The sequence below is a fragment of the Centropristis striata genome, chromosome 3, assembly GCF_030273125.1.
Source record: "Centropristis striata isolate RG_2023a ecotype Rhode Island chromosome 3, C.striata_1.0, whole genome shotgun sequence".
Taxonomy (NCBI): Eukaryota; Metazoa; Chordata; class Actinopteri; order Perciformes; family Serranidae; genus Centropristis; species Centropristis striata.
Genome location: NC_081519.1, coordinates 24,170,048 through 24,196,648, shown reverse-complemented (window position 1 = coordinate 24,196,648; position 26,601 = coordinate 24,170,048). Strand labels below are relative to the sequence as shown.

General features: G+C 36.2%; 1 protein-coding gene across 2 annotated transcripts in view; it reads left to right on the top strand.

The window, feature by feature from the left end:
• Nucleotides 1-2,373: 2,373 nt before the first annotated feature.
• Nucleotides 2,374-26,601, top strand: part of ece1 (endothelin converting enzyme 1) — a 44,387-nt gene continuing 20,159 nt past the window's right edge. Inside the window, exons 1-6 of one of the 2 annotated variants that reach the window (XM_059328656.1) lie at nucleotides 2,374-2,620; nucleotides 16,034-16,120; nucleotides 20,955-21,093; nucleotides 25,807-26,019; nucleotides 26,132-26,256; nucleotides 26,348-26,494. In XM_059328656.1, coding sequence (XP_059184639.1) covers nucleotides 16,034-16,120; nucleotides 20,955-21,093; nucleotides 25,807-26,019; nucleotides 26,132-26,256; nucleotides 26,348-26,494 — 711 coding nt within the window. In that variant the 5' untranslated portion in view covers nucleotides 2,374-2,620. Of the gene's footprint in view, nucleotides 2,621-15,514; nucleotides 16,121-20,954; nucleotides 21,094-25,806; nucleotides 26,020-26,131; nucleotides 26,257-26,347; nucleotides 26,495-26,601 lie in introns of those variants that run through there. The other variant, XM_059328655.1, reaches the window with a different exon arrangement.

Below are 26,601 nucleotides of genomic sequence, written 5' to 3'. Positions count from 1 at the left end.
GATGATGTACACCACTTCTATGGGGCATTAATTGTTGACCTGCTATCTCCCCCTAAAAGTCCACTGCCCACAACGCCCAATTCTCAATAAAGAGGGGCAGAATCATAAAGGGTTAATCCCCAACACTTGGCTCCAGGCTCATTTCTGTTTCCGCGGGCCTCCTGTGGAGGTCACTGTGGCATCCAGTGTGAAACAATCTCAATCACAGCATGGGATACAACACCTACAGCCTTATTTTATTGATTTTTTATTCTAATTATTGTACATATTCCCTGCCCTACAATTATCAGATTAGCGCCAACCAACAACTGAAACAAAAAGGCCACAGCAGCATATTATGTGAGCCTGTTAGAGAATATTTCATTGTACTCTAAAACCCAACAGGACTGATCTAACCCACTTTTAGACCCAACTCATCTATTAAATTAGTGTTTGTTGGTCTGAAAATATGATACTTACAGGTGAGAAGCTGATCCAATAGAAAGGCCCACAGAGAGCTCTCACTAACATTATACTTTCACCATGACCTACTATTTCTGCTGTGAGCTTTATTTTGTTTTGAGGTGATTCAACTGTTTATTGCTGGAAATATCAAGAGGTGTTATTAAAGTACTATGAAGGATGAAAGTAAGCTTTTATATTATAATAATAATAATAATCTTTATTTATAGTGAACTTTTCAAAACACGTTACAAAGTGCTTTAAAAAGACAAATTGAAAACAGACATGAAACAACAGATAAAAATAATGTTAGAAAATGACATAATTATGTGTCATTACAAGACAAAGTTCAAGGGAAGGTACAGTTCAGGTAAAATCAGGAAAGGCTCTCCGATAAAAATATAATTTAAGAGGAGATTTAAAAGAGATCACTGACTCAGCCATCTGATTTCATTAAAGGCCCCACAAGTTAAATTTCCATGGATTTTTTTCAATATATTATGAAACAGGTCTAGGTGCTATACACAGAAGCCTAAATATCACAATCTACAGTACCATTGTGATGTCACTATAACAATATAACTTCAGGTCAGTGGAAGTAGCAGTGAGCTGGTCACCATGGTGGTTAACGGCTCAAATAATTCCCCTTCAACTGCTTTGTTTTTTTTTCTTTGTGAACAGAAATTTAAATGGGTGGTTGGTGTCATTAATTCAATCATCTCATTAATTAAGAAAAACACTAGCAGAACGTTTTTCTTGCTGTTTTTTTCCTGAATTTATTAAATAATTCATATTTTTTCCCCATGAAAACTTTTCTCAAAATTCTGACATAATAATGTCGCTAATTGAGAAATAAACAGGGCAGATCTTTGTTTCTCAAGTGAATGCATTACTCTTCTGCAAGTACATTTAAAAGTAACTTTGGAATAGCAAAGATACATTGATTTCTGTCAATATATGGAGTGAGATATTGATAAGATAAGCCTTTAAGAAAAAGATTTGGTTAAGAATAAAAAAATGTGTTTGATTTTTATGTAACTGTCTAGAAGAGCTCAGAAAAAGTGCATTTTTCTTTGTTATTAAATGTATATATTTTATTTTTTTGTGCTTTTTGTGTAGTTATATGTGTTAAGATATATAGGGCCTAAATTTTATATACAGTCATGGAAAAAATATTAGACCACCCTTGTTTTCTCCAATTTCTTGTTCATTTTAATGCCTGGTACAACTAAAGCTTAATTTGTTTGGACAAATATAATGATAACAACAAAAATAGCTGATAAGAGTTTAATTAAAGAGCTGATATCTAGACATTTTCCATGGTTTTCTTGATAATAACCAAAATTATCAAGAAAACCATGGAAAATGTCATTCAAAATAGTCAAAATAAAATATTTAAAATATTAAAATATTGATCTCTGTCAATATTTGGAGTGAAATATTGATAAGATAAGCCTTTAAGAAAAAAAAATCGTTAAGAATAAAAAAAATTGTGTTTTTTATTTAAATGTCAAGAAGAGCTCAGAAGCCCCCCCCCCCAAGTTAGATAGGGCGTAAAGGTTACATATAAAAGATGCTGGAAGTCATGGCCATCATTTTTGTGCCAAAATGTTCAAACAACAACAAAAAAATATTAATCAAAATATCAAATACAAAATCTAAACCAAAAAAATAAAGTCAAAGACAAAATGCAAGACTTGCAAACAAATTTGAATTTGAAAAAGTGTTGTTTGAACATTTTGGCACAAATCTAACTCCATACTGGCATGTGTTAAATGGTTAAATGTGATATAATCACATAATGATCGCAAATTTGAATCGAATCGGGATTGTATGGTGGCAGACTTTGAGATATCAACAAATACTGTGTTGTTCTAAAAAAAATCGATATAATATGTTTTTTAACCCCGGTAATGTGACCCGACCCTGGTGTTTCCGTCCCCCTCTCTCTCTCTCTCTCTCTCACCCCCTCTGGGCTGTACCTTTATATTTTTAGAAACCTTTACGCCAGTGCGAGCTGATTTCCGGGGCAGCGGAGAGACTTTGAGAGGGATGTGAACCATCTTGACAGTGAAGCGCAGATCTCTTTGGTTATCTCCAGCCGAGACTCGCTCCCCGTCCCCCGGCCACAGAGCACAGCGGAGTCACGGAGAGTCACGGCGGACCATCTGACAGCAGGGTAAGTCCTGTCCTCAACACATCTACACCGTGAAGTGAATCCTCGAGCATTTAACCAGATTAAAACATCTTTTCTGAGGCATGACACCATCACGTGTGTTCACCGCTCCTCTTGAACTGACAGGCTTGTTAGCGGTTGTTGACACATGTTTCCTTCACGACATTTCGCTGCCAAATATGTGGTTATATTTGTCCAAAAAAACTGCGGAATATGTAACGCTGAGGGAATGCAGGACTTTGTATGAAGTTTAGTGACTTTACAGCAGCTTTAATGTGTTTAAATCTCCTATGAAATCTGTTTAACCCTCTGGATTCTCCAAAAGCACCTAAGCATGACTTCTTCATGACATCCAGACCTAGAGCCCTACTGTAAATTTACCTCTAAAGTTCAAGGCTGTAAACTTCATGAGGACAGTTTCAGTTTGATGATGATATACCAAGTAAAACTGGAGATAAGCTCAAATATATTTTGTATAAAATGATAGAACTGGATGCAACCCTCTTATATGTTATATTTGCAACCTTTGCTCACATTTGCATCATTTAAAATTATTTATTGAGCATGATAGTGTTTTGAAAGTTAAAAAAAAGATTCAAAATCTCATTTTATTTTGGACTAAAAGACTAAAAAAAGACACAAAATGACTAAAAAAAGACACAAAATGACTTACAAAGACATGAAAAGGATTAAAAAATGGACAAAATGGCCTCCAGAGAGTTAATATTCCTAGTTGCATTTGCTGCCATGCATTATTGGATATTTTTGCACGTTTTTCCATCTATTTCTAACTTTTTTTTGCATCATTTCACAAACTATTTCCTAATTCCAGTCCAAGTCAAAGGTTTTTTTTACCCCCACTCGCCAACATGAAATGACCGCTCTCTACCACCTTACAGTCTATCATTTCAGTGTTTTTCAGTCATATTGTGTAACAGTTTGGCCTCTGTGCCGAATAAAATCCACCAGCTGAAACCAAAACCCACATCTTACACACCAGAATTAGTGTGCAGCCACAATATACAGTCAAATGTTTGTTTTTGCTTGATTCAGTGGTGGCAGTGGCATAAAAATAATATTTACTTTCACTGTCTAAATGTTAGCTGGGACTTTTTTATTAGCTCATTTATCATCTGGGGTCTTGGAGTGGAGATTGTAAGCAACTCTGTGACGCAGCGCATCCATCAGTAGATCTTTATGAAAACACAAACTTTAAGCAACTGAGAAAATCAATTGGCAGAACTTCAGTGTTTGATCAAAGTAAAGTCCATCCAGAACACAAAATGAGGGATCTTCTTGTGATTTAAACTTAATTTATGGAGGATTTTTAAAAGCATAAGGTACAAAATGCATCACAGGAAGAGAAAATTAACACACTAAAAGTGTAAAACAGCTTTTATAAACAGTAAAGGAGGCTTGTTAAAGCAAATTTATTGCTGAAATGAAGATTGCATCACTTTAAAATCAGCTGAAAACAAGAAGTATCTTGTTATCACAGGCTTGTATGTCTCTTCCTTTGTATCATTTGTGAACTTTATGATCCGTTGTTCTCATTCATGAAGCAGTAAAAATGACAAAATATGGTGCAAATTAAAACCTGCAGGCTGGATATCATTACACAGCTTGCTTTAGGGAACTTTTTACTGCGGCATGAAATCTGAGATATACAGATTGCTAATGGTTCCAGCTAATGCCAGAGTGATTGATGGGCTTTTCATAACATGGCTCGGCTCTGGATGTGTTGCTCTCTGTGAGCTTTGGTTATTCATTACCTAGGTGTGATCGCGAGCGTGCTGCAGGGCGCCATAACAACAGCAGGAACAGGTAATCTCCTGTTATCTGTCTGCGCCGGGCCTGAAAATCTCATTGTAAGCAAGCTTCCATGTGCCACTCCTTTAAGCCTGACCTCACATTGAAAACAGGGAGCAACTAAATTACATTTTGGCCGTGTGAAAACCCCATAATCTGTAGTTATTTTAGAATATATAATTACATGGAAAGTAAATAGAAAGTATCCTGGTTTGTTTGACTATACTGTGAATCCTTAGTGGGGCTGATTGAATAAAAAGAGCCCGACAGATATATAGGTTGACTGATATTATCAGCCTATCAAAGGCATATCGATATCAGATATATATAAATATATGCACCGTTACGAACATTTTTTTCAACACAATATATGATGCAGAAAATATAGCTTGGCGTGATTTAGAAATGGTGTGAGCCATTCATTTATTTATTTTATTTTATTTAAAACATTTTAATAGTCAGCAATTGACTGAAACTGAGCAATAATTATGTTTTTTTTAATTATTATTTATTCCTATCTATCCTTTATATATTTTAGAATTGGCTGATGATGTACTGTTTGTATAATGTATAATAATGTTAAATATTATTTCATAAATAATAAACCTCTCTGGGTACATTTACAGAGCAGTGAAAGATCTGTGCACAATCCACATGAAAAAAAGGTGTATTTTAGCTCAACAAAATTACAATTATTGGCCACCATATCGGTTATTGATGAGTTTTCCACTTTTATTATCAGTATCGGTATCGATCTCAAATATCCCATATCGGTCAGGCTCTACTAAAAATGACAAAAAAATCGAACCCACCTCTGGGAGAACACTTATGCAAAATAAAGATATTAAAATATGCGAAATCTATGGCTAAATCCAGTCATAAATCACAATATTGATACAATATCAGTTGCCCACCCCCAGCAGCTTGAAGTAGATGGTGTATGACAACACATGACTGGCTGATTTTAGCACGTATGTCAGAACACCTGAAACGTGCACAGAGGAATGACTTGGAGAAGCAGGCATCTGAAGAATCCCAGAGCTGCAGCCTGCATAATAATAACCATGTGAGAGAAAACGCAAGCTCTTTATTATTGTGTTTTGGTGCACATGCATGACTAAAAATAAACCAAAAGTGTTACGATTCCTGGAAAAGGTCCCCTCGGCTTAGTTTAACAATCCGACTTCAGAGCCGAGAAAAGCTGATTTTCCTGGGAAAGTAACTTTTTTTTTTTTTTGCGTGTTAACACTTCATTATCAGGGTGTTTTCTGCAACAGGAAACTTCCCTCCTCCTGTGGGAGAAGAAAAGACATCTGTCCTGACGTCAGAGGTCAGGAGCTGAAGCCCGGGACAACTTTGTCTTATCTCTCTGTGGCCTTCAGACAGAAACACAGAGGGGCTGAGCACCAAAGATAAAGCGCTGGAGCTGAAGTGGCTTGCAGCTGTAATTATGAATGTCTCCGTGTTGAGTCACCGTCCCCGTTTGTCTGTTTGTTTGCTACATTTAATCTGTGAACTTTAAATCATCTTACAAGCACATGCTGCACATGCTGCACATTGCACAGGGTCGAGACCTTGCATACAGGTTAAGGACGGTGCACAGGAGCTTGTGGTAAACAAACCTCATATATAATATTTGTAACTAGGGGTGTGCCATATCGTATCATTCACAGTTATACCGCTCTAATTTTTTTATGAGTAAAAAAAATGCATATCATGATCTTAGCAACATTCCTACTTCTTGACGTAAGGGTTTCCCCGTTAGACTCTGTCGGCCCACCAGAGTCTCATGTGCTGCACTAACGTCACATTTCAAGCTACTGAAAGTATATCTACACTATTCATAATATAAAATGCAGAATAACAGGGGCGCTGCTAAATACCCTAAATACACCGGTGCTCTTGCAATGGGTAAACAGTGAACTCAAAAGAAGAAAATGCAGGCACTCTGGTGGATTGACAAAAGTTAAAAACCCTTTATTTTACATGGGTTACATCTAAAATCAGAGATGTAGCCCATGTAAAAGAAAGGGTTTTTAAATTGCCTGCATTTTCTTCTTTTGAGTTCACTATTCATAATATATTGTTATTTTGCGTTGTGTTGCCGTTGCTCAGCAGAGTGTCTGTCACCCGTCAGTCAGTCTAAACCCCGACCCACCTCTCCCTCCTCCTCCTCCCAGACATGCGCGCATTCACACACTTACACACACTTACTGAATGTACCGAGCTGCAGTGCCTACCTGTTTTGTGGTAAACAAACCTCATATCTAATATTTGTGCAACCACTTTCCCTTCAGCTGAGCTCACAGTTTGTGCTGTGCTTGCTGGATCTTGTTGTAGTAAAAAGACGTGTGCTGGTGTTTACGTTTGGCAGCGAGGTATTTCTGGAATGCTTTCCCAACCTCAGCGCTCTCCTTTGAGAATTCACACAAAAAAAAGAGGTTAACTGATCATTTTGAGCCTGAAAAGGGAAGTCGTCTGTGATGTAGATGTGACAGAGAGGTTTCTTCACTGGAAAGCAGAAGTTAGCTGCAGTTTTTCAACAGAAATGACTGCAATCACAGAGGTCAATTCACTTACACACAGAATATGAGGCTTAGATTGTCACTCGCCGTGTTTTTGGTGAGTAGTCTTTAATTATTGTTCCTCTGTGGTCTGAAACCACATCTTTCAGCTGCATCTAACTGGCTTACCACGGTGGTTAGCTGAGCCGCCTTCCCTCAGATGCAAAATGTGTTTACTGCTTACGTCAAACACGCCTATAAATCACCTGCAGTCCTTCCTCCCTCTCATGTTCTGTCAGCCTTCACTATGCCTTTTATAAATTATCGTCCTGGTCTCACTTTTCTCTCCAGAAACAAACTGTACGCTACACTTAGTGCAGCACCCAGTCCCAAACACAAACACGATCCAGTTATTCTTGGAGGAATGCCCCCCTGCACTACAAATAATCGTCTGGTTTGCAGGATCAGTGACGAATTACTGACGCATGATTGTGGTTTACAGCCTCGCTGGAAGTTTCCAGGAATCGTGGGATTGTGACCCCCTCATGGTACCAGTGTGTCCTCAGGGAAGACATCTTCACACCCTGTGGGACACAATGGGACAAACTGACCTTGACCAAAGACTATTATTGTGAGACTTGCATCATTTGTAGTTTCAAATGGCTCCCAATTGCCACTTTGTGTGACTTCCAGGAAGCGAGGACATCAGCAGGGACCTTTCAGTGGGTTTTACAGATGTTTTACAGCGCAGAGTTCACTTCCCCACCGCTGCAGCAAGTAATTACATGCTCCTGACCTCTGATCTTTTATACGTAGATCCAAGTAGAGCCTAACTGATTTATGCTGCTCAGCTGGCCGATATTATCCTATCACAGATATGTCGGAGCAAACATACAGTCATGGAAATAATTATTTGACCATTATTTTCTTCAATTTCTTGGTAATTTTAATGCCTGATACAACTAAAGGTACATTTGTTTCCAATATCTAGGCATTTTCCATGGTTTTCTGTATTTCTATGTTTGGACAAACATAATGATAACAACAAAAATAGCCGGTAAGGGTTTAATTTAAGAGCTGATTTCTAGACATTTCCATGGTTTTCTTGATAACAACCAAAATCATTAGCAAGCTCTTTTTTTAAGAATCTAGCAATTAATACTGTAGCACAGTACTATTGAGCAATTTATTTTATTTTTTATTTCGTCTTTATTTAAATGGTCACAAATTTACAGATATTTAACATTCAGTACTATTTAGCTATTTATTACATTTTTATTTATTTTTTTAATTTAAGTTTGTTTGTTTTATTTAAATAGACAGGAATTAGCTGACACTGAACACAGAGTACTTTTTTGGCTTTTTATTTATTTTTTATTTAGGAACAGAGCAATTAATTAATCCTGTAACTAGCTATTTATTTTTTATTTTTTATTTATTTAAATGGCCAAGAATTTACAGATATTTAACATGTGGTACTATTAAGCTATTTATTTAAATTTTATTTATTTTTTATTTAAGTAGTCAGCAATAAACTAATACTGTATCACAGTACTATTTAGCTTTTTATTTTATTTTTATTTATTCTTTAAAATACAGTATTGATGTTTAAAAGCTATTTATTTTATTTTTGTTTTATTTAAACAGACAGGAATTGACTGACACTGAACACAGTACTTTTTGGCTTTTTATTTATTTTTATTTAAGAATTGCGCAATTAATTAATACTGTAACACAGTACTATTAAGCTGTTTATTTTATTTTTTATTATTATATTTTTTAGCTTTTTTATTTGAATATTTATTTTAATTGACGGACACTGAACACACAGTACTTTATGACGATTTTTTTTATTTTTTTTTATTGAAGAATTGACTACATAATACTATATGTACAGTACTATTTAGCTATTTATTTTTATTCTTTATTTAAATTGACCCATACTGAACACACTGTTTAACAATCTATTATTTTTTATTCATTCTTTATTTTCTTAGTGTTTATTTCTAGAATTGGTTGACAGTGTTATACACTGTATACCATATATGGTAATGTTGAATAGACTATAACTCATTTATAGTTATCTTTTAGAAATCAGTCTTCTGAGCACCTCTGCAGCTTCATATCAGTGCCAAATCTTTTTTTCACAATCCACATATTTGTATCGGCCTCAAGAATCCCCTATTGGTCGAGCTCCAGGTTTCAGGATGATGTGGTTCAGGAAGTCATGACTATAGGTACAAAACTCCACGTCTGAGATTAGTCACCAAATATCATTTACAGGAAAGGGAAAGCAGTGTTGCCACTACAGCAGCGATTCGGCTCACGGGGGTCACATCTGCAGCGACGCAGCGCCAGGAAAGAGTTCAGAAACAGTGATTGTGTGCTGAGGAATGTGTGCGGCAACAACAGCAGCCTGTGCCAGCAGATACCACCGTTTGTTGCTCTGCATTCGACGCCACACGACCACATGATTTAATAAAAAAAGATACTTTTATTGTTTAAAGTAGTATTTTATTTTTTGGCCTTATTGACAGTGGGAGAGAGGGAAAGGGGGAGACAGAGGGGGGAGCAGGGTTGCCGCTGGGTTTTGAAAAAGGAATTAAAATAGATTAGCCAAAAATAAGGCCATTAAAAGGTAATAAACGTCATCTGAAGAGGTGTTAAATTTTCGCCGCTAAGAGCCAGCAGCAGCACCGTCCAAAAGACCGCAACGGGAGCCACAGACAGCAAACTCTGTTATATTCTGCCCGCTGATACCTTGTATCGTGCTTGTGCTTGTATTTACTAAGAGTTACGGTAAGAACGTGTATTTACAGAAATACTTTAGTTGAATTTAATAACCTTTCATACCTTACTGACAGTGGCAGAGAGCGAAAGGAGGAGACAGAGGGGGAAGATCTGCAGGAGAAAAGGCTCAAAACCGAATCCGAACCTGGACTAAGCCTGAATGGTACGAGCTCTAATGGGCTGGGAGATATGGACCAAAAGATATGATATATTTAGACTGAATATCAATATACGATATATATCCTGATATTTTTATCACAAAGTGAGAGCAAATGTTCCATCAAAGTCAAATATGACATGTCACAAGTAGTTTTATTGAAACCGTTTAAGTGAACATAAATACCGTATAAAAAGTATATATTTAAAAAAAATCAAAGCTCCATAAAGTGTACATTATATAAAAAATATCTTAAATAAAAATAGCCTATGAAATTTAATAGGCCAATCTTTTTCTGAAATAAATATATTTATATGATGAAACACTAATGAACATTACAAAAGAACTAAATATGACAAACCCTAGAAAAGGCAGGATTTACAGGGTTTCCCATTAATTACCTAGACGGCCCGCCAGACTCTAATCTGTCCCGCCAGTCTCATGTGCTGTGAGAACATGACATTTTAAGCTACTGAAAGTATTTTTACACGATTCATAATATATAACGTTATTAAAGCAGAGTTTCTGTCACCCGTCAGTCAGTCTAAACCCCGACCCACCTCTCCGTCCTCCTCCGAGACACGCGGCACACACACTGACACGCACCATGAATTTAGGGAGCTGCCCTCCCCGCTACTTCGCTTCAAAACATGACAGAGAAAGGTGCCTAACTGTCTGTATCAGTCCCGTCCCCACATGATCTCTCCTAAGCATGTGCGCACATCAAACTAAACTGCGACTAACTGTTTTGAATAACTTCCTGTCGCTAAACGCATGCAACTTTTAAAATAAGAGCACAGTGTCAAACACTTTACAAGACAACTGTCAAAATAAGATGCCTTAAATAAATTATACAGAACCTTTACTCCTTTAATCATTCTTAAAATATGCAATCATTAAGATCAGTGTATATGATGGAATCTAAAAAAAAAATCTCCAGGGGGGGCATGCCCCCGGACCCCTCTAGCCAGCTGTTTTTCTACACTGTCTGGCTACTCCATGTCCTAGTGGAAAGTATGTTGACAGCAATTAAAAATGTCACAGTAGAATAACAATAAAGATTCTATAATACAGTATCTCCCGACTTTAAAAAATGTTATGTGAGGTGTTTGCTCTCATTTAGCTCTGAAAGTGCACCAGATTGATGCATTATACTTGTAAATGTACAAAATCCAGAGTCTCATAACATCCTGTGGGAAACACTGATATCAATATATGCGATATGGTCCAATTCCGTATCACGTTTCAAAATATATCGATACATTTTTTTTAAATCGATATATCGGCCAGCCCTACAGGACGGCCTCCTTTAATACTTTTGTGAGGTCAAAATTCGGTTCCAGTAAATCACTAAGCATCCCTTGTTTTGTTGCATGGAACAGCTGTAATCCTTTCATGAATTGTAGGTTAAATATTGATGGAGACAGTGTGTGTGTGTGTGTGTGTGTGTGTGTAGAGTAACATCAATATCCCCATTAGGCTCTTTTTGCTTCCAGCTATAGGTCACTTGGAGCCATTTATGTAATTGAAAGTGTCCTAAAAACAGTCGGTGTCCTCTTACTTCTCCCCTCCTCCCTCCCTGTGTGTCTCTCTGCATCTCTCATCACTTTAGTCCTCTATCTATCTTTTGTCCCCGTCGTCCTTTTTATAAGCCGATAATGTGACTTGGCTAGCCGAGGTGCTGTTCCTAAAAGCAAGCTATAAAAAAACCCAATATACATTGTTGTTTTCTACTTTCATTGTACTGTTAGATTTATTTGAAGAAGTACATGCTTGTGTGTATAAATAAATAGTGAACCGACTTCCCATCACATCCTGAGTTCTTCCTGAACATCTACATATGTGTTTTTTTTTAAGAAAAATGAAGAAATTGTCTTTTTAGAGCGATCAGAAGAAACTGGTACCTCTGCTTTCCCGCCTTTTTACCATGGCGGTCTATGAGACTGTGGGTGCGTGTTGGTGGATCGTCTGTGCGTCCTACACCCAAACTATAACTGACAGCTTTAGCAGACGGATGTGAGCGAGAAGACGAATATCTATCTGCTGTCTCAAGCGCAAATTTATTTTTTTGACAATTTTTTTCTCTCCCCCTGCACTGGAGATGGTCCTTTACCATTTTTTCCCTCATGATACCGATTCCGATACTTGTGCTTTGGGTATCGGCCGTTACTGAGTACCGATCCAATACCGGTAGGTTATAAAAAAAAATCTTCCTAGAATTATTGTAAAGGAGAATAAAGGTTCTTCTATGTTTTATTTATCTTATTTTGACAGTCTTCTTGTAAATTCTGTGGTGGACTCTGCTAACACATCCATGTGCTCTTATTTTGAAAGCTACATGTGTTTGCTTTTATTTTGAAGGTGGGTCTAACACTCTAAGTCAGAACTTGAAAGTCGGAACTTGGAGCTCGGAACAACGTCGCAAATTCTGACAGTTGTGTAGACCTTGATCGCACCATTGGCCGCCTGACTTTCTATGTGCGCTGCAATGTAAATAATCTAACTACGGGAACAACAATCCTCTGATTTCCTGGCGATGTTTGTTGCTGAAAGTGGGGGGGACGGATCGGGATCACTTTGAATCTGGGGGGGACATATCCCCTCCGTCCCTAGTGCCATCTCCGAGCATGCTGGTGGGAGATTCCAGTGTGAAATATTGCCACACCGCCGACATGATAGTGCTACTTCGCTTAGCTCTAAGCCTCGCGTCAACTTGCTATAACACACGTGTCATGGCCGAGCCGGTCGATTTAACACCTTTTTAGTATATGTGCGCCCAAAATTCCAGGAGGAGTAGTCGACCAAAAAAACACGGAAGAAAATAGTATATACTGTGCTATTTCATGCGCAATGATCAATTCCAAGGACAAAGCCTGGATTGACACCCAGATTTAATAAAATGCATTTATAATGCTTTAACGTATGTGAGATTTTTTTTTAAATAGCATTTTGAATGGGTTTTAATGGCTCAACCTGAAGAGTAACTATTGTTTGTACACAGGGTATTTTAGCCTTACTGCAGGAGCTGAGCTGAAAATAACAACAGCAAATAAAAAGACACTATCTTGCCAAAATTCATGTCAAATGCATGAACACAGCCAAAACTATTAACAAATGAAGAATGAAAAGCACATAAAATGCGCTCAACCTGCCCTAAAGAACACTCAGACGGCATGATTTTATTTGGTGTTCTGGAGTAAAGATAATGTCCCGTGTCAGCTCCCTCCTCTCCATGTTTCTGGGTTTTATTTGTGGTGTTCGACAGTTAACTGGAATCTAGTTTGCCTGGAATTCCCTGGAATAGTTGTGGTGGGAACATGACTTTTTTCCCCCTCTTAGACGTGTTTACTTGGAGCAAGTGGGAAATAAAATAAAGCCTGGATCTGCCAGTGGATCAGCTCCTGGTTGTGTTTACAAGAAGATGTAGTCCGTCTTCATCGAGTAAACATTTATATTCACTCGCTGGGTTGACTTGGCCAGAGGGAGAGACAAGACAGAGGTTGTCCTGATGGGAAAGATAGTCAGGAGTCTTTGTTTCCAGCGTTAACCCTCCACAGTGTGTTACTTGTTGTTGAGCAATCAGTGTGGAGCAACCTGCGTCTGACAGACAGCTGAGGTTAATCATTAGTTTACAGTGCTCCTACTGTCGAGTAAGAAAATCTCCTGTAAATATACTTCTGCATGACCGTAGTCTACCAGTGTTAACACAACATTTTGCTTTCTTAGAGCCCTGCGGATATGGGATTTTTGGGAATACTGATTTCAGAGGGAAAATTCATCAATAACAGATACAGCAGGATGAGCTGGAATGAAAATAAACCTTTTTTATGTGAATTGTGCAGATTTTTCACCACTCAAATGCACCAAGAGAGCTACTTTCTCAAACAAAACTTTATTAAATAATATTTTACACTATTATATATTACACAAATGATGTATTACATTGTCAGCCAATTCTGTAATTGATAAGCGGGAAAATAAAGAATAAATAGGAATAAAATAAAATGGCTAAATAAACATTACTGTTCAGTTTCAGTCTATTTCATTGGCTATTTAAAAAAATAAATAGCTGACATCATTTCTAAGTCACACCAGCAACATTTTCTGCATTATATACTGTGTAAAAAAAGATTTCAAAAAGGCACATATCAGACAGCATATACACAGATATCGGTCAACAGATATATCTGTCAGCTTCTAAAAAAAACCCTAATTTACTGATATATAGGCCGATATAACTGATTTTTCAGCTGGAATAAAAGCAGTCCTTTTCTATGTGAATTAATAATCAATACGACTATGTGAAAATACTCAGAATGCTGGTTTGTAGGTATTATGTTTTCAACCAGTTCTTAAAAATGATAACAGAGAAAATAAAGATTAATACAAGTAAAATAAATGGCTAGATATTATATTAAAATTATAAAAATGCAACTAAATATATTATTTTCGGCAATATATATATATATATATATATATATATATATATATATTGCCGAAAATAATATATTTAGTTGCATATTTGCAACATTCTACTATGCATCTGCATTTGTGACGTTATGCAACAAGATCAAAATGTTTTACATTCATTTGCTTAAATGTATCACGATTAAGATTCACTGTCTCTCCAAAGTTGAAACGCTGCTTTCATAAATGCATCAATACAAATAATCTAATATTTTTAGAATAAATAAATCAATCTGAGTGGGTCCATTCTGCATAACAAGTACTTTTACTATTGATACTTTAAGTACATTTTGATGCTGATACTTGATACTGATATATATATATATTTTAATATTATTATTAGTTGTACAGTGGTGCAATGTAACTACTTAAGTACAATTTTGTCCACATATGTAACTTTATACCTTTACTTCACTACATTTTGAGGCAAATATTGTCCTTTTTACTTTTTACTCCACTACATTTGGCCGACAGCTTTAGTTACTTTTCAGATCGAGATATAACATGAACATTTTTTTAACATGTTTTTAAATTAAACCACATAGAATTATATTGTTTGGTTAAAATGAGCCCTACCTGGACTACAATAAAATTATTTTTTACATAAATGCATCAATAATAATAATATTACAATGATATATATATATATATATATATGAGAATCTGAGTGGGTCCATTCAGCATCGAGTACTTTTACTTTTGATACTTTAGTACATTCTGATGCTAATACTTTTGTACTTTTCAGTAAGTTTTTAATGCAGGACTTTTACTTGTAGTGGAGTCATTTCACAGTTTGGTATTGGCCCTTGGGGTACAATTTTTATGGCTTTATTCTTAAGACTATGCCTTTTTTTTAATCACACAAGTTTTTAACACCTTTCGATACACCATCTCGTAATGAGTTAACTATTTAAATTGCAGTGTTTGTGGCAGCAGCCCTGTGGGTGAAGGGTTAACCCGGAGACGAGCTGCCTATCAGGTAACGGTTGCCACAGGCAGCGACTACAAGCATGTGGTGGGAGGAGGATGTTTTTTTCCGGGCTCCTCCCCTGACTCTATCATGTCCTATGGAAGAGACACTGGGTGTGAGTTACAACTGTGGAGCTCCCTCCCCACGAGAACCTAAGTGAAACCACATTCGGGAATGCACACACACACACACACACACACAATTACTTCTACACACTCCGTCATGTAAGTCCTTCCTGTTTTCCATAGTTCCGTCTTCTCTCTCGTGCCATGTTTGCATAGACTGGGCTGAGCAGGAAGTCGAGAAAAAAGTTTTGCCCAGGAAGAGCCACAAGGACTTTATCGTGAGGAGGGTTTTGTTGTTTGTGTTGTGACGTTTGACACCCGGTGTGTGTCCCCTACGAGCCATGGGGGCTGAGAGAGGAGCTGTCGGGGTTGCAGCAGGGAGCAGAAAGACTCCTTTGAAGGGAGAGGACTGACGTTTGAAAGCCAACCTTGGTTGTTTGAGTGGAAGCGCTCCAACCAGACAAACCAGATACCTCCTGATGGATTTTAGAGGGAAACCCTACCCTGAAGCCTCAGACACTGCCGAGGAATAGACGTCACACACACACACACACAAGACACACAAGACACTCTCTTTCACACACACGTCAGTGAAGGAGGACAGAAGAGAACATGGAAGCACTGAGAGAGTCTTTTCTGCATTTGACTTTTCAGATGTCAACGTATAAGAGAGCCACGCTGGACGAGGAGGACCTGGTGGACTCCACCGGAGACGACATCTACCCATCATCCCCCATGCAGGTAAACACACACTCAGGACTCAGTTATTAAACTGTAGGTGGGAAAAAAATAAAGGCCTTTGATTTGTTTATACCTCATGTAAAATAACACTGCTGTCATGTAAAAAAGGCTTTTTTTGTAGATGAACATTCACTTACTTTGTGGTTGCTGTTTTGGAAAGTTTTCACTGGGAAATTAATGTTCCAGCATCAGTTCAACATTCTCCTGATTATCATTTTTATTGGCACATCTTATACTACAAGAGCTGCAGCTAACTTATTATTTCATTATTAACTGATGCACTTATTAATTTCTAGATTAATCAATTTCTTAGTAAGTAAGTACGTAAAGTTTATTTATAGAGCACTTTTAACAGATAAAATCACAAAGTGCTTTACAGAAGATAAAAAAGGGAAATAAGATAGGGGAACATAAGATAATTAAAACACAATTAAAACTCATTGAAACATGAACATTATATAATAATATGTACAATGCATGCTGGTCATCCAAATGCTTGTCTAAAAAGGTAGGTCTTAAGGTGATTTTTAGAAGAGTCCACAGAATTAGCGGGCTGTAGTGATGGAGGCAGAGAATTCCAAGTTTAGAGTATAAAATGTCAGAAAATAGTGGGAAAACTCCAAAGTGGTGTCTTTAAATGACTAGATATCCAGTTTAATATGATATAAAATAGAGAAAAGCAGGAAATCTCCATATTTGAGAGGCTAAAAAGAAAAAAAATCGGAATGTTTCTGCCATTTTTGGCATTAAAATGACTGTAACAATCAATTATTGGTCAAAAGAGTTTATGTTTCTGTCGCTTAATTAATCGTTTGGGTCACTAATTGCTGCAGATCTACAAACCAGATTAAAAACCAAGTTGTGACGCTGCTTGAAGAAAAAGACTACATTCAGAATTCAGAGTTTATATTTACAAAGTAAATTATTACAATTTATTTTATTTATATTTTAGACAACGTCCCGACTTGTCGTCTTGTGATTTAACAGTAATTCTCTCGCCTTTTCTTGTTGAAGTCCAGATGTTTCTGTGGAGCTCTGATGTCACAGATAACAGAGATAATATGTTGATCTGTTAAACAGATGCTTCATGCTGCTCTGTGGAAGAAGCCCATTAACTGTAGTATATGTATTAAATCATGCTCACTGGGATAACAGATGGATGAAAGACATTTAAAGTACATAAAACCACATTATTACAGTTTAAATGTTTTCTCTGAACCATGTTATACTCTTTTTTCCATATAATATACAGTTTTTTTAATCAATATGTCAGCACCTTGGTGAAGTTAAGTTTATATTTATGCTTTTTTTTGCAGAATCAGAGAGACTAACTCTTTTTTTAGCACTTTTGTCGACACTGACACACAATCTACACTTTAAAAACTTTGTATAAAGTCCAACAAGTACAATAACTGCTGAAGTCGTCTCACTAAAACCTGGATAATCTGAGTATGATAAGATTTATTGCTACAGAAATTCCCCTTGAGATTAAGATCTCTTGTACAAAAGGGACCTGGAAACAACTTGCATCATACTCACAAACCAACAAACAAATCCTTAAACTCTTAAGTCTTTAAATCTAAAAGGACCTTTTCTTTCCAGCAAACAAATAAAGCACTTTGATGTGTAAAATACAGCAGTATACAGTATCATAGCAGGGTTAGACTATCATTAATACCTTTAAATCTCAAATCCTATGTCACAGTTATGTTTATGAGGCTATAAACAGAATTATTGGCTGATAAAACTGAGATTTCAGATGTTTTCTACAGTTGGTTGCATGTTAAATAACAGACACATCTACATACATCTGCAGCTGCAGCTACACACAATCCTGCTGTTGTTTAGTTCGTCTTTGAGTAATTTTCATGACTATTATTATTATTATTATTTATTATTTCTTTAGGTTTTTAATTTATTATTATTATTATTATTTCCTTAGGCTTTGCTTTGAAATAATTTATTATTATTTTATTTCTTTAGGTTTTTAATTTATTATTATTATTATTATTATTATTATTATTATTATTATTATTATTTCCTTAGGTTTTTAATTCATTAATTAATTTATTATTATTTTTATAATTTTTATTATTATTTCTTTAGGTTTTTTATACATTTTCTATTATTTTTCTTATAATTGTTTTCATTTCCTATGTTTATTTTGTTTCCGTATTTATAACTTTTATTGTTATTATTATTATTGTTATTACTAATACTAATATTTTTTTATTTTTACATTTATTTAATTTGTCTATTTTTTGTCTCTCATGTATGATATATTAGTTTCCATTTTATTAATCATGTTTTATTTATCAATCATTTTTTCATATGTGCAGCTAATGTTTACCTAATTGACAAATTAAATCACATATTTTTCTGTAGTCATACCTGAGTTTTGTGGATTTAAAAAGTAGCTATCCGAAATGGTTTTCTGTTCGTTATCCACTCTTTCACAGACAGATTCCTCCTTTTTCTTCCACTTGTGAACCTCAGAACAAGTAGCTGAGCTCCCTCAGAGCCTTCATTCCTCAAATACTTTATTTGACCAAAAGTATACCTTTAGGGCTTAAACAGAGCGCTTGAATTAAAGACTCTAACACAATTCAGCCATCATCATTCTGCCATGATTTTCAGGGTAATAAAATTCGGTTTTGCTGAACAACAGAAGGGGAAAGTGCACCGGCTTGGCGGCAGGATTTTCACACTCTGAATTACAGTTTGGGTCCAAACCCCAATGTGCTGAAATCCAGGGATTAAGAAGCCGCTGTGGCTTTGGCTTTTCATTTGCTCCTATTAAGTTTGACTGTTGAACTCTCATCTGAGCTAATGGGCCTAAATCAGATCCTTATATATACACTGCAGGGGTAATTGACTTCCACAGGATGTATGTGAGGTCCAAGATCTGGCGTTTATTTACAACGGGGATACTCAAAAGGCAGGCGAGAGTGCTAAATGCGCCCTGTGAGAGATTTGTGAGTGGCCCTTGGAATCGTTCCTGTAGGAAATAAACTCCCTTGGCAGCTTTTACTGAGGAAACATTCAGGAGGAAAAGTGCAGCAGCAGGGCGAGCTGGTTTATGATCCACTGCACCAATCACTGAATTAAAATATGTCCAGTGACTGACCACAAACTACTGAACTCATTTAATCTTAATGTTGACTTTCTGAGAAGTTTTGCAGCAGAATTTCAATAAACAGGCTCCTTTTTCCCTTGTTGTGATCCATAACAAAGCGGATGTGTTTCAGGAGAATAACTGTCTCCAAACATGGAGTTGAACAAGTATTTTAAGGAAAGAAATAGAAAAAAATAATACATATATGTTAAAAACAGACCTAGAAAGCCATTTTCAATACATTTACTTATTGCAAGTTCTGTTATTGAAATGGTCGATAAAGGGTTCCAGATCAGGTAGAATCTGTCTTCAAACTGTCTCTATGAGATTTTAATTTTTATCCAAATTCAGGTGCTGCATAGTAGTTTTTAATGTCAAATTTAAATAAAATTCGCTTTTTTTTTGCAAAGAATAAGATTAAAAGCTAAATCCTGATGTCTGTCCATTAAATATGAAGCTATTAACAACAAACAAACTAATATAAAAACCTTCTAGCTCACAAATTAACATGTAATATGTCATTTCAAAAGTCAGAAATTGTGTAAAAACTACCGTTTCTACCACTTTAAAATTCTGTTTCTTGAAAAAATCAATAACTCATTTAATCTTAAAGTTGATTTTCTGACAAGTTTTGCAGCAGAATATCAATAAACCGGCTCCTTTTTTCCCTTGTTGTGATCCAGGACAAAGTGTTTCAAGAGAATAATTGTGTCTTGTTACGTTTATCCAGGGCAAAAGGAAAATCTCCTTTATGAGTGCATATTGAACTAGAAGTGAGGGAACAATGGAAGAATGCTTAACCTTTTCTGTGTCAGAGGGTTGATAGAGAAGCCATTGTGCTTTGAAACCAAACCTGTCATCAAATCCTTGAGAACCTCTTTGACTGTAGACAATATTTTCCACACTGCATCAGTTCAGCAAACACTGAGTGTGTTTATGTGGTTCACAGCTGATTTAAAAGCATTTTTATGTATTTTTCGGCATTCTCCTGATTATGTTTTTTGTTGGCACATCTTATACTACAGAGGCTGCAACTAACTTGCAACTAATCTGCTGATTCATTTCTAGATTTATTGATTGCTTAGGGTATAAAATGTCAGAAAATAGTGGAACAAACTCCAAAGTGGTGTCTTTAAATGACCAGATATCCAGTTTAATATGATATAAAATAGAGAAAAGCAGGAAATCTCCATGTTTAAGAGGCTAAAAGAAAAAAAAAAAAAAATTCTGTTGCTCGATTAATCGGTTGGGTCACTAATTGCTGCAGATCTACAAACTAGATTAAAACGTTGTGATGCTGCTTGAAGACGAACAGACAATTCAGAATCTATTTACAAAGTGAATTATCGCATTCTTTTTTATGTTTTAACAGTAATTCTCTCGCCTTTTCTTGTTGAGTCTCTGGATGTCTGGATGACTATTAACCATGAGTGTTCCCCAAGACTTTTATATCTCACCTAAAAACACATTATTACAGTTTTAATGTGTTCCTCTGTACACTTTTCCCATATAATATACAGGGTTTTTTTTAATCAAATGTCAGTACCTTGGTTAAGTTAAGTTTATATTTATGCTTTTTTTTTTTGCAGAATCAGAGAAACTAACTCTTGTTTTAGCACTTTTCTGACACACAATTACACTTTAAAACCTCCTCAAAATGCTTTTATTTGACTTAAATTAAGCACTTTAAAGGTTTTTTTTCTGTGTTTGTGTGTGCAGGTGACTCTGCTGCACGGCCGTGGTCCAACATGTTGGCCTGACCGGACGCAGAGGGAGCGGAAGCTGCTGTTTCTAGTGTGTGTCGTGTCTGTGGGCCTGTTCATATCTCTCATCACCACCGGGGTCTTCTACAAACAGAGTGAGTTTAAAGGTTCTGTTTAAACTCAATGAGATGCGCTGAAAAGAAACACCTGCAGCCTCCGTGAAATGGCCAGGGGGAAGTTTTAGAGCCAAACATGGAGTTGAACAACAAGTATTTTAAGTAAATGAATAGAAAGAAATAATATATAAATGAAAAAGATAGACATAAAAAGCCAGATTGCAAATTTTGCAAGTTCTGTTATTAAAGTGGTCGATAAAGGGTTTCCAAATCAGGTAGAATTTGTCTTCAAACTGTCTCGAGATTTTAAATTGTATCCAAATTCAGGTGCTGTATAGTAGCTTTCACAAGTTTTTTTAATGTCAAGTTAAAATAAAATTAGCTTTTTTTTTGCAGAGAATAATAAAAGATTAATCTGTATATATATGAAGCTATTAACAACAAACAAACTAATATAAAAACCTTCTAGCACCTCTAAACCTCATAAATTAACACATATTACAATCATGGAAAAAATTATGATATTATTGATAATAACCAAAGTCATTATCAAGAAAACCATGGACAATGTCTAGATATCAGCTCTTAAATTAAACTCTTTGTTGTTATCATTATATTTGTCCAAACAAATGTACCTTAAGTTGTACCAGGCATTAAAATGAACAAGAAACTGAAAAAAAATGGTCAAATTTTTGTAAGGACTGTATGTCATTTCAAAAGTCAGAAATTGTGTGTCAATAGGCTGTCGCATGACTTGAACGTCACTATCGTTGGCTTCAGACACTTTAGACAAGTTAGCGAAACCGTAGCCTAATAAACTGTTTTTTAACATAAATCTTACATTCTATAAGAGTTTGCAAAAAATCCGACCCTCACTAGTCTAGTGAGGGACTAGTGAGAGAGTTCCTGTCCGTGTCCGGTGTGATGATGTTTAATGCCCCCGACCACTGTAGGCTCATTTAGCCACTTGTTAGCAACCGCCTATTTAGGGACGTGTAAAAACTCCCAAATTCACATGTGGGGATATTTGATAATGTATTTTATGCAGGAGACAACCTCCAGCCACGAGCAGTGAGGCCTTAAGCTGCATTCTACCATAAATTCCATCAGGGGGCGCTGACGGCGGCAGCAGAAGCATTTGGGTCCATTCTTTTTAATACAAAATGAGAAAACTTCTCACTTGATTTATTACCTCAGAAATGTTTTTTAAGACAATACTATGGTCTCAATCGCTAGTAAAAAATCTTCGTCAAGACAATCTGAAGTTAATAGTATAAATAATGGCCACATTTAGAAGAAAATAGAAGATAAAGAATCGTATGAATCAGGGCGTGGCTACCTTTGATTGACAGGTCACTAATAAGCGAGTGGTCATCAGGAGAGAAGCAGAACAATGCGTATCCACGGCAACGTGTCAATAAAGTTTTATATATATATATATATATATAAGGACGTTTAGCGGTTTGGTCTCAGAACTTTGACCTTTTCACTGTATTTTTACTTAATGACAGTTGATATTGTTTTGTTATTTAAAAAGTCTTGTTCAGAGTTTGGTTGGACTAACAGACACTACAAGAAGTCGCTGTTCATTTTTATTAAGGAAGTAACATACATTTTGTTTTCAGTAGTCAGTGATCAGATCCCTCGCCCTCCTCCACAGTCCAAATATGGTCTGCTTCCCGTAACGGAATAATTTTATGTCATACAACAAAAGGCCAACATCTCTTCAGCTTGTGTTACCAACAGACTTTATTTCAGACATCACCAACACATTTAAAATCCTCACTGAGTTTGAGAGGTTTGACCCCAGGGAGCTAACATGCTAACTCATTCCTGTGTCGCTCTATTTATTCAAGAGGTTCCCAGATTTTTTATCATCTTTATTTGGCCTAAGAACTACAGGGCTGTGCTATTTAACACAGTAAATGTGGTTTATTTTTTTAAAAACCAAAGCCCCACCTTGAGCTGAGCTGCCTAAAAACAACTCTGAGTCTCTCCCTGGAGCTTGTTCATTATGGGAAGAGGAGGTTGCTGGATCTACCATCACATCAAGGCAGGCGTCTCGTCTGCAGGTTTCCTCAGAATCATCACGGGAAACCTTCTGCCACTTCCTCCTATTCACAGCTGCATGTCAAATCACACGTTAAAATAATAAAAGGAACAAGGATGAATTCTCCTCGGGGCACTAACCTCATCACTGCTCGTAACTTTGTCTCCGTCTCTGTTTCCTACCTTATAAGGTCAGACGGTGAAAGTCTTGAGATGACTCGTCCTCTGCAGTTTTATCAGCACTTCTCTAAACACTTATTTCGCTTTCTGAAACTCTTCCTAGTAAGCACTTCTGTGTTTAGACTTTCAGAAGTAACACAGAGCAGCCACGCACATACCCTTTAAAAAAAGCTGTGAACTTAAACATTTTTTATTCCACACAGATACATGAATCAGGTAAAAATAAAATATTAAAATATAATGGAAACTAATAAATCATTCATAAGAGACAAAAAAACAGACAAATAAAAAACATTTTTAAAATAAATTAATATTAATAATTATACATTTTTTGAAAATTAAATAAAAACCTAAAGACATAAAATATAAATAATAATAAAAATAAACAAAAAACGAATGAAATATAATAATAATAAATACATTTACAACGTAAAGAAATAAAAAGGAAAATAAAAATAATAAAAAAATTTAAAAAATTAAGCCATAAAAAATTAATAATAATTATTTAAAAAAATTAAGAAAACCCTAAAGAAATTAAAAGAATAGAAAAAATACAAAGAACCTAAAGAAATATAATAGTATTAATAATAGTAAATAGGTTAAAAAAACCTAAAGAAATAAAATAAAAATACATTAAAAACCTACAGAAATAAAAAGAATAACAATAGTGATCCATAGAATGCTTGCAAGTTTTTGCAGCAATGCATGTCAGTCAGCATTCTAACAAGTGTAAAACTTAACCTTAAAACAAATGAAGGTTAATTCAGCGTAGATCCTGAACCTTTAATGGACAATCTATCTACTCTATTATTAATCCCACTATTGCATAATGAGTTGGCAACAGTTAACGTGTGACACTGGCTCCTCTAAAGATCCTCTAAAGATCCTCGAGCCTCAAGTTTCAGATAATTATTTAAAAAGGATTTTTACAAGGAGAGATATTCCCTCCAGGTTGTTTATCTTGGCTGTTACTTCTTATAAAATAATGCTCTCCAGATGGTCTGAAAACCTTCATGTTTTCGGATGTCCTGTCATGAAATTCCCCAGAGTGGGCCAGAGAAACCAAAGGTGTAAAAGTGAGTTAAAGGAGGACATTTCTGCATTAAAATAACTAGACCTAAGTTATATATTTTACTGGGTTGTGTGCTTACATTATACTTAATGTTCAAACCGGAAGGAGTCTGTAATTTAATTCTGGGGAAAGTATGAGTCACCGGTCAGTAGCGTCATATAACCTTTAACCACTCTTGCTATAACTTCTGGGGAAACAGATCAAACTGAAACTAGTGAGGCATGACTCATAACATGTAACAGTTAAACAGCATTTTTTCTGCTACACAGCATATTTTTTTTGCAACACAGTAATCCACTAGAGACCTAATTTATTGATATGATATTTTGATATCAAAACTCATATCTCTTTTTTTGTTCCTTGGACGAAGTAGTGTTTCTTTTTTGCAGATACAACCGTTCAGACCAACCTTTCTCAAACGTCTTTTCAGTTGTCAGAGATCTGGGTTTTGACCCTGTCATGTTATTTCCACCTCTTATTTGTGTTGTTATTTTTCACTGATCTCTCTTACTGGTGACAATGATATGTTTATCCTCTGTTTTTGTAGTAAACCTCATTCTTCCAGACCTTTTCTATCATCATAACTTCTAGTTTCTTCAGGGTGTAGTGAACTCCTTCTTTTGGACGCCCTTAGACATTTTTCAATTTCTCTTTCAATATACCCATCTTTTCTTAATGTATAAATCTGTACTCTTGTTTCTTTACTCAGCTTCTTCTTTCTGGCCATTTCTGTGGTAGAGATATGAACACAGTCAAGATTTATTGGGATTCTTGTAACCAAACTCTTAAAAGCCAAAGAGCTAAAAAGAATAATGAAACTGTGATTTGTTTTTTTACTTTTTGCACTGAAGTTGTGACTCTTGCAAATCTTCTCAACCCTAAAACCGAGCCCTTCTTCTCTTTTGTTAACATTTATTCAGCAATGGTCTGGTAACATCAATCTATACCTAAAGACAAATTGAGGAAAATGGAAATTCAATGAAAGTAAAGTCGGATCATGCAGTAAACGCATCCAAAAATCCAAAGAATCCATTCTGGTTTTTAAAAAAAGGCATTGTGAACAGAAAATGTAAGTTGCTTCCAAACTTTTGGCCTGTAGTGTAGCTTTACATCAACTTACTTATATACTATTATATACTGTTTATACTGTTCAGTAACAATAACACTACCATCATGTCATCAGTATCATTATCACCATCCTGCCACTGCACCTTATTTACCTATTTATTTATCTTGTGTTTTTAAGTGTCCTTGTCCTATTCTTATTTTTGTTTTTTGTTTTTTCTACCTCAGTATTTTATTCCATTGTATCCTTTTTTTTGTATTTAAATATCGGACTGCTATGACAACCTAATTTCCCCTTGGGGATGAATCAAGTAATCTATCTATTTATCTTGTACTAATAACCGGAGAACAAACTAAACTTACTAAAGAAATCTTCTCTCCTGCAGCTCACCCAGGCTTGTGCCTCACAGAGCCGTGCATCACCGTGGCCAGTACGGTGATGGGAGCCCTGGACCGCTCCGTAGACCCCTGCCATGACTTCTACAACTTTGCGTGCGGGGGCTGGATGAAGAACAACCCTCTGCCTGAGGGAAAGTCCCGCTGGGGCCCGTTCAGCGACCTCTGGGAGCACAACATGCTCGTCATGAAGCATTTATTAGGTAAGTGTCCTCGCCTGCCTTCACCCCAGGCAAAGGTGGCTCATTATCCGGAGCTGGAGAAACCAGATTTGCTTTTGTTGCCGTAATGAATCTTGTGTCTTTTGCCGGGCAGAAAACACAACGATGAAAGGTCTGAGCAAGGCTGAGGAAAAGGCCCAGAGATATTATCACGCCTGCATGAACGAGGCCAAGATTGAAGAATTAGGAGCTAAGCCACTGCAGGAGCTTATCAGCCAGGTGTGCTTATTTTCTCACACGTTCATCAATTAAATCCATCTTCAGTTTCTATTTAAAGCATCCAGCTGAGTGTCTGCATCGACTGTTTCAGATCGGAGGCTGGGCCCTCACCGGAGACTGGGACAAGGACAACTTCCAGGAGGTTTTGCGAATGGTGTCGGCCAACTATCGTACTTCGCCGTTCTTCACTGTGTTCGTCAGCACCGATGCCAAAAACTCAAACAGCAACATCATCCAGGTGAGAGGGGTATTTCAAACTCTGTGTACCTTCCATTCAATTCATATCCATTTGGAAATCAAAACACGAAAAAGCTAAAAAAACAAGTTTGATTTCATGTTGTATTT